General features: G+C 53.0%; 1 protein-coding gene across 1 annotated transcript; it reads right to left on the reverse strand.

The window, feature by feature from the left end:
- Nucleotides 1–4,900: 4,900 nt before the first annotated feature.
- LOC124706364 (NAC domain-containing protein 67-like) lies at nt 4,901–5,917 on the reverse strand. The gene has a single exon (XM_047238033.1). The coding sequence runs from the start codon at nt 5,809–5,811 to the stop codon at nt 4,957–4,959; it is 855 nt and encodes a 284-aa protein (XP_047093989.1). The 5' UTR covers nt 5,812–5,917; the 3' UTR covers nt 4,901–4,956.
- Nucleotides 5,918–7,674: the final 1,757 nt, after the last annotated feature.

The following is a 7,674-nucleotide window of genomic DNA, read 5'->3' on the forward strand; positions in this document are numbered from 1 at the left end:
AACGTGCGAGTGCTGCCATTGGTGGAAACAATGTAAATATAAAAGTCTCATGCCGGTGCACCGCGTTACGAAGACTAAGTTAAAAAAATTAAAGGTGGTTAAATTACACCTTGATTATCTACTTCTTGCTGGGTGCAATTACTGGCGTAAGCGTTGCACAATCAGATGGATTAAACAAGGGGAGGATAACACAAAGTTTTTTATGCCATGGCTACAAAAAGGTTTCGTAGAAATTCTATTGCTATTCTTAGAGATAAGGATGGGGATGAGGTGTCTGATCATCAAACTATGGCTGGCATGCTTTGGTCTAGCTTTAAAGATATAATGGGTTACTCTAATGACATAAGTATGGAATTTGATCGATCTTCTTTATTGCCTAGAGTTGATGGTCTTGCTGAGCTTACAGTTCCATTTGAGAGATGGATGATGTTCTTAAACTCATGCCACCTCATAGAGCTCATGGGTCATATGGGTCTAATGGGCGTTTTTAAAGAAATGCTAGCCCATTATTTAAAAAGAGTTTTACCGCTTAGCTGTTGATTTCAATGGGGGAATTGCTAGGTTGGAAAACATCAATGGTTCTTACGTTACTTTGGTGCCAAAGAAGCCATCACCAATGGATGTCAATGATTTTCGGCCTATATCTTTAACTAATGTTTGCATTAAATTTCTGACTAAAATTGCATGCTAATAGGCTTCAAGAAAAAAAATCTAGATTGCATGCTTAAGAACCAGTTTGGATTCCTCAGGACTATGTCCATTCAAGATTGTTTGGGTTGGTCGTTTGAGTACATATATCTCTGTAAACTTTCCAGAAAGCCTATTGTCATTATTAAGTTGGATTTCCCTAAGGCCTTTGACACTATCGAGCATGAAGCAATTTTGCAAGTAATAAAGCATAAAGGTTTTAATGAAGTATGGATTGGTTGGATGAAATATCTTTTGTCGTCTGGTTCCTATGCTATTTTTCACAATGGGGTTCCGGGGAAAACATTTTTTTGCAAGCGTGGTGCTCGACAAGGAGATTATGTCTCTCCTCTCCTCTGTTCATTTGCCTCGGATTTGCTACAGTCTGCAGTCAATGATCTGGCCAGGCGTGGGGATATTTCCCGGCCAACTGAGACAAATGATACTGATTTTCCGATTGTCCAATATGCAGATGCTACTTTATTGATTATGCCAGCATATGGGGTCCAATTGATGGCTCTGAAGGAGGTCCTTGATAAGTTCTCCAGGTCGACAAGTTTGAAAATTAATTTTAAAAAATCGCATATGGTGCCAATAAATGTCCCGGATTGTGACATGGAAATTTTGGAAGCTCAGTTTGGTTCTGAAATTGGTAGTATGCCATTCACCTACCTGGGATTACCCCTGAGATCCACTAGATCTACAATTACTGAGTTGATGCCTTTGGTATGTCGCTTAGAGAGAAAGATCATCTCAAGCTCAAATTTCTTGTCGCGGGGTGCTAGATTACAGTTAATCAATTCGGCATGGGCGTCCATGTCATGGCATTTCTTATGCTTGCTCCAGTTGTCTCCGGGGTTGTCAAAGCTGTTACCAAGAACCATTTATATAGAGATTAGACAAAACTGTTACATTAAACTAAAATCTATCCACATGGGAAAAGAATACTGCTAAAATGAAAAAAACAAACTAGTGACGCTAACTCCTTACATATTACAGAGAATAAAATCCAATACACAAAATGTAATGCATCGATAGCAAGACCTACCTATTTATTCACACTACCTATTTCCACATACTACAAAAAGATGTCTTAAAAATGGATAATACTAGGTATGTGGAACAAACCGAATCTACACGAGGACAACATTTTAGACTTGTGGAACACATCTCGTCTGCTCAGAAAATAAAAATATTGCATCCAAGAAACGAATATCGTCTACTCGGAGAACAATAATATTTTAGCCGAATAACTAATCTTGTTTATTCGGGACGGAAATACTGTATCCAATAAACACACCTCATCTACTCGAGAAACAAGATATTGCATCCGAATAATACATCTCATTAACATAGGGAACACAAATATTATGTATAGGGAATAAATCTCATCTATTCAAAAAAACAAAATTATTACGTTCCCGATTTTTTAAGTGACTTAAATAAATAACTAAATATATTACGTATAGAAAAATAGAAATAAAAACGAGTGAAAGAAACATATCTAAAAGGAAAAAAAATGAAAAAGAAAAAATCCAAACCAAATCCTATCTAAAGTGCGCCTAAATATTTTTCCAAGCGATCCAACAAGGAATTGAATTTCATTACCAGGTGAGATAACAAAACCATGTTCAATTAAGTACAAAGGCAAAACACAAACAACAAAAGGAAATTGCCGTCCTAATGCTAGTGTTTAAACTGAAGCAACCGAAAGGAACTAAACATAGTTTATAGGACCAACTGTAGGAGGAAGCTAGCAAAGCAAAAAAAGGCCACAGCCACGCAGGAGCTCGCAGCACGCGCCAAGACAATTAACAGCTTCAGATAGAGAAACAAGCGATAAACAGAACTCCACTTCAGGCATTGCCACCAGCTTCCTTGTCATCTTCAGGTTTCTTATCTTCTAGCCGATGAGGGGGATTGGGGACAGAACTTCCAGTGCCAACACCATCAGTTGTCGAAGCCAGCCGCATGAGGTTGTCCGCTCCAGCTCGAATGTCCTCGGCATCCTTGTCCCCATGAAGCCCCATGCCCAGTAAATCATGAATACAACAGAGTAGCTAATTAGTTCAACGGGAGAATGAATCAACTTGCTTTCAAAGCAAGCTCTCTTTCTCAACTTCCAGGTCGCCCAGCAAATTGCTGCAATCCCAACAATTTAGGTGTTAGGACTGGCAGGGACAAATTGTGGGAACCACTAAAAAACGGTGAGAAATTTCCTGGGCGAGTGGGAGATCCTATGGCTTTCCCCACAACGCTCTACACAAACTTAGAGCATCTCCAGCCGCGTCCCCCAAACCGTTCCCCAAAGAGATTTGGGGCGCGCCGGACAGAAAATGCGTTCCAGCCGCGTCCCCCAAAACCCATTTTTGTCCGGCGCGGCCCGATACGGTGTCCGGCGCCCTGAGCCCGTCCCACAGGGGACGCTCCGGGGACGCCGGACACAACGAAAAGCGAGGCGGGGAGTGGCGGGGCCGACCCGTCAGCGGCACAGTTAATTTAAACCTAACCGTCGCCTACCTCGCGACGGAAGTTATTCGCGCGCAGTGACACACGGCGGCATCTTTGCCTTAATGGCGACGGAGGGCAGGCGAGACGTCTCGTCGGTGCTGCGCAGCCTCCACGCGTCGCCGGCGTTCGCACGCCACCGCCCGTTCCCGCGCGATATTCCCGCCTCTTCTCGCCTGTTCCCGCGCTTTCTTCCCGACGCCGGCGTCTATAAAAGGTCTCCCGGATCAACGGTAGCCACCACACCCCGTCGGCAACAAACACAGCCCTCGTCGCTCCACCGCCGTCTCCTCCACCACCAGTAGCAATGGCGAACCGCCCGGCGCCGGCCACTTCCTCCACCGCCGTCCCTCCACTTGCGGTCCCGGGAACGCAGGTCGACACCGACCCCTCAGCGGCGGCCCGGAAGAGCGATGGCGTGCACACCGTCGGCGAGCGGCGGGAGGCGATGCGGCGGCAGAGCCCGCCGGCCAGCGGGAGGCGGCGCGAGCGGCGGATCCGGCGGCGTTCGCGCCCATGGCCCCGCTGGCCGGCGAGGCCGCGGTGGCGGCGGCGTGGCGAGAGCGACGAGGACGCCACCGTTGCGGTGTCCGACGCCTCGACGAGACGAGGAGGCGCGACGGTGCCGGTGCCGGCGGAGATGGAGCGGCGGTGGGCCGACGAGCGCCGCCGCGGTGAGCGGGAGGCGCCGTGCCGTGAACGGCGGGAGTCGATAGAGCGCCGGTGGCGGGAGTCGATCGAGCGCCGGCGCAGGCCGGCGACGGAGGAGCGTCATCGGCGGGAGGCGGCGCCAGGGCGTTATGGGGAGGCGGGCGGACGAGTTGGCGGCGGAGGACGCCGTGTTGGCGGCGGCGATGATGGAGGCGCCAACGGATGTGGAGGAGGAGGCGCCAATGGAGGAGGAGGAGGCCGAGGCGGAGGAGACCGAGGTGGAGGACGACGATGACGACGAGTTCGAGTGGTCCGGACGACGACGGGCCGCACCCGGACGAGACGGCCGATCGACAACGCGCGCTCGTCGAGTCCTTCGAGTCGGAGAAGAAGCTCCGGGACGACGCCCGTGCCCGCGAAGAGGCGCGGATTCGTCGCGCCGTCGAGCCCTCCCTCCGGGCGGCCCGGCGAGGGAGGGCGGAGGAGGACGCGCGGCGGGAGCGGCACCGTCCGGCCACCGCCGAACGCAAGGAGAGGAGGCGCGCGCAGCGAGAGCTGCGCCGTAGGGGGAGGCGACGGGGCGGGGCCGTCGAACGCACCGCCGGGCGGTCAGTAGTCTAGGTTTAGATGAAATCTAGCCGTTTTCATTCAAACTTTGTAATATATAATCAAAATTGAATGAAAACCTTTATTTTCGTGCTGCAATATTCATTTGGGGGCGGCGTTTGGGGGACGCGACTGGGGAGCGACGTCCTCAGAGCGCGCATGACTAACAACACGTCCCCAAACGCTAAATCCGGCGCGGTTTGGGGGACGCGACTGGAGATGCTCTTAGCTGCTGCACTTTGGAAGAAAAGGTTGGTAATGGATTCATGTTGGTTGCAAAACTGGTAACAAGGACTTCCAGTCCAATTGCCCTTCAGCAAGTTGTGCTTAGTAGCAATACTATTGTGCTAAATCAGCCACATCCAAATCTTGATTTTCAAACAATTTTACTCTTCCACAAATGCCAAATGCCTGAAGGATCTATCTAAACCATTACTGCACACCTAAATAGTCTGAACTATCTACAGTTACGCCGTAGCGCGCACGTCGGTCACAGCGGAGAGTTCAGAAGAATGGGCTGAGGTCCTGCTCCATCTTCATCGCGGCCACCGGCGACAAGAAGGAAGAGGCGTAGGAGTCGTCCCAGGGAAGCTGCAGATCGTCGAGGTTGATCCCCATGAGCCAGTCGCTGTCCAGGTCCTGCATCTCCTCCTTGGGCAGTATCGTGTCTGTCGTCCCCATTATCCCCTGCAACGCCGGCAGCGACTCCTCCAGCTCCGGGAAGGGGTCGTTGTCGATCTCCGACTCAGGCGTCCGCGTCTCCCCCCACGAGGTTGATTGCGACGCGGCCGCGGCCATGGCCGCCTTGTCCTGCTGCATCTTCTCCCACTCGTTCTTCTTGTTGTAGAGGCGGCAGAGCACCCAGTCGTCGAGCCTGAGCGTGCCGTCCTTGCTCTTCTTCTTCTTGGCGGCGGAGGATGCGTCGGCGGCGGCGAGGCGGTACTCGTGCATGATCCAGTCCGTCTTGACCCCTCGCGGCGGCTTGCCGTGGTAGAAGACGAGCGCCTTCTTGATCCCGGCGGTCCTCCCCGCGTGCACGACGGGCTTGTCGGCGCCGGTGGCCTTCCAGTAGCCGGCCCCGGCGGCCCTGTTGGGCCTGGAGCCGTTGGGGTACTTGCGGTCCCGCGGCGTGAAGAAGTACCACTCCCGGGCGCCGAAGAGCGCCCTCTCCGGGAGCTCCCACGGGCTGAACCGGTAGAGGTCGAGCTCGGCGATGATGGACACCGGCGCGGCGCGGCCGGCGGCGCGCGCGCAGAGGTAGTGCGCCACCAGCTCCTCGTCCGTGGGGTGGAACCGGAACCCCGGCGGCAGGTTCAGCTCTGCCTCCGCGTCCCGCCGCGCTGCCGCCGCCATCACCATTGGTATTGCTAGCGAGTGCCTGCTTCTCTGTCGTCGATGGGATTCTCCGGGCGTTGAAGTGGTGGTGAGCTGTGTGTTGGCGAGTGTTGAAGTGGAAATGGTGAGTGCGGGGAGATAAATAGGGGACCGGACGCCGGAGGCGGAGAAGCTTCGTGGGAAAGAAGAGTCAAAAGGTAGCTGGGGGTCGGCGGCTACGAGAGTCGAGAAGGCGTCGCGATGGGTGGTCGCGCGGCTAGCGACCCTGGCAGCCGTCGATCGGCTTTTCCTGCGTCAACAGGTGACGTTGGATCCGAGAGAGCACGTGCTGCAGGTGGAAAGCGTAGGCAGGAGAGACGAGATGGTGACCGGGTGGTCGCGTGGTTCATTGAACCTCGACCCTGCTGTCTCCCGCACAATATGTTCTGTGTCGGATAGAGATGGGAATTGGCCAGCACGATGAGTCGATGACGTCAGTGCCGACTTCATCTTTTGGTCAGATAGGTGGAGCCCAGGGAAGCAGCTTAATCGTCTGATGATCTCTCATGTGCTGTTGTGCTTTTAAATCGGTCTTTTATAGTACGGAGTACTGTAGTATTTGGCACACAACTTCACCCTGGTCATGTCCAATTACTTGGCATGCGATGGATCGTTGTCGTTAAAAGATTTGTCACACTTTCTTAATATTTACTACATTTATCCATAAAAAGTTGTCGCAAGTTTTGTTAAAATTTAGATATATCTAGACATAAATATCTGATACTTTTTATGGTCCGATGGACTACATGTTCGGAAATACATTTGTACACCCAAACATGGGTGTGGGTGTTACCAGAACCGTTGGATGCTTTGAGATTCGGACAAGATGTTAGGTGAGAGAAGTTGTTTTGCTCTTTTTCACTCTTTTCTCTAAAATTAGTGGATCCCATGAACAGACGCCGAAAGCCACCAGACACGGCTTTGACTACACGATGCGCTGCTGCATCTCGCTTCTCACCCGACACGGCCGGCAGTAGTCAGTAGAGCCTCTCCTCCCGATTCCCCACTCTCCTCCACCAACATCTCTCAACGGTCAACCCGAGTAGCACCACCGACGGTGGCGGCGGCGGCGGCAGCGGAAGCGCCGGAACCGTAGAATGCGGCGGTGGGTGCGGCTCCGCCGCAGGATGGGGCGGGTGCGGCGACGAGTGCTGCTCCGTCGGAGGATCCGGAGGTCGCGGCGGCGGGTGCGGCTCCGCCAGAGGTCGCGGCGGCGGGGTGCTGCTCCGTCGGAGGACGCGGCGGCGGGTGCGGCTCCGTCGGAGGATGCGGCAGCGGATGCGTCGATAGTTGCGGGCATCAGCGGATGAGCGAGCGTGGGGTGACCGCGGTGGCCGCAACCATTGCACGTCGCCCAGCGCACTGCCTGCTCCTCCTCAGCTGCGATGAAGCCTCAAAAGCAATGTTGTTTGCTCCTCTCATGCATGGTCACCGTTGGTTCTTCTTTCAGTCTTTCACCTCTAGAAACCATGGCTGTGATATCGCGGCAGCGATTTGGTCCAGTCTCTCTTCCCCAAATCATCTTTTATCTCTCGCCATATCCCTACCTCCGGTCCTCCGCGTCTACTAGTTCGGCAAGGATGAGAAGCTCCTCGCCGCGTGTCGGCAGTTGCTCCGATTCCCTGAACTTCTTTTTGGCTGTCGCTGCGTCGGCCATCAGAGTAAAGACATTTTAAATGTTTCGAATATACCGTTGAGCATGTTGACTCAAAGCATGGCCGCATGTACATCGGCAGGACATGAACCATGGCGTACGGCGCGTCGTCTTCCTCCTCTCCCCCGAGCTTCTTCTCATCCGCCGCCCGCTGGTTGCTGCTCTCCAGGTTGCCTCTCCATCTCTTGCTCCTC

This window comes from Lolium rigidum, chromosome 4, assembly GCF_022539505.1.
Source record: "Lolium rigidum isolate FL_2022 chromosome 4, APGP_CSIRO_Lrig_0.1, whole genome shotgun sequence".
Lineage (NCBI taxonomy): Eukaryota > Viridiplantae > Streptophyta > Magnoliopsida > Poales > Poaceae > Lolium > Lolium rigidum.

Excerpts from the sequence above, each read along its gene's own strand:
- LOC124706364 (XM_047238033.1), bottom strand. The coding sequence starts at position 5,811 with ATGGTGATGGCGGCGGCAGCGCGGCGGGACGCGGAGGCAGAGCTGAAC.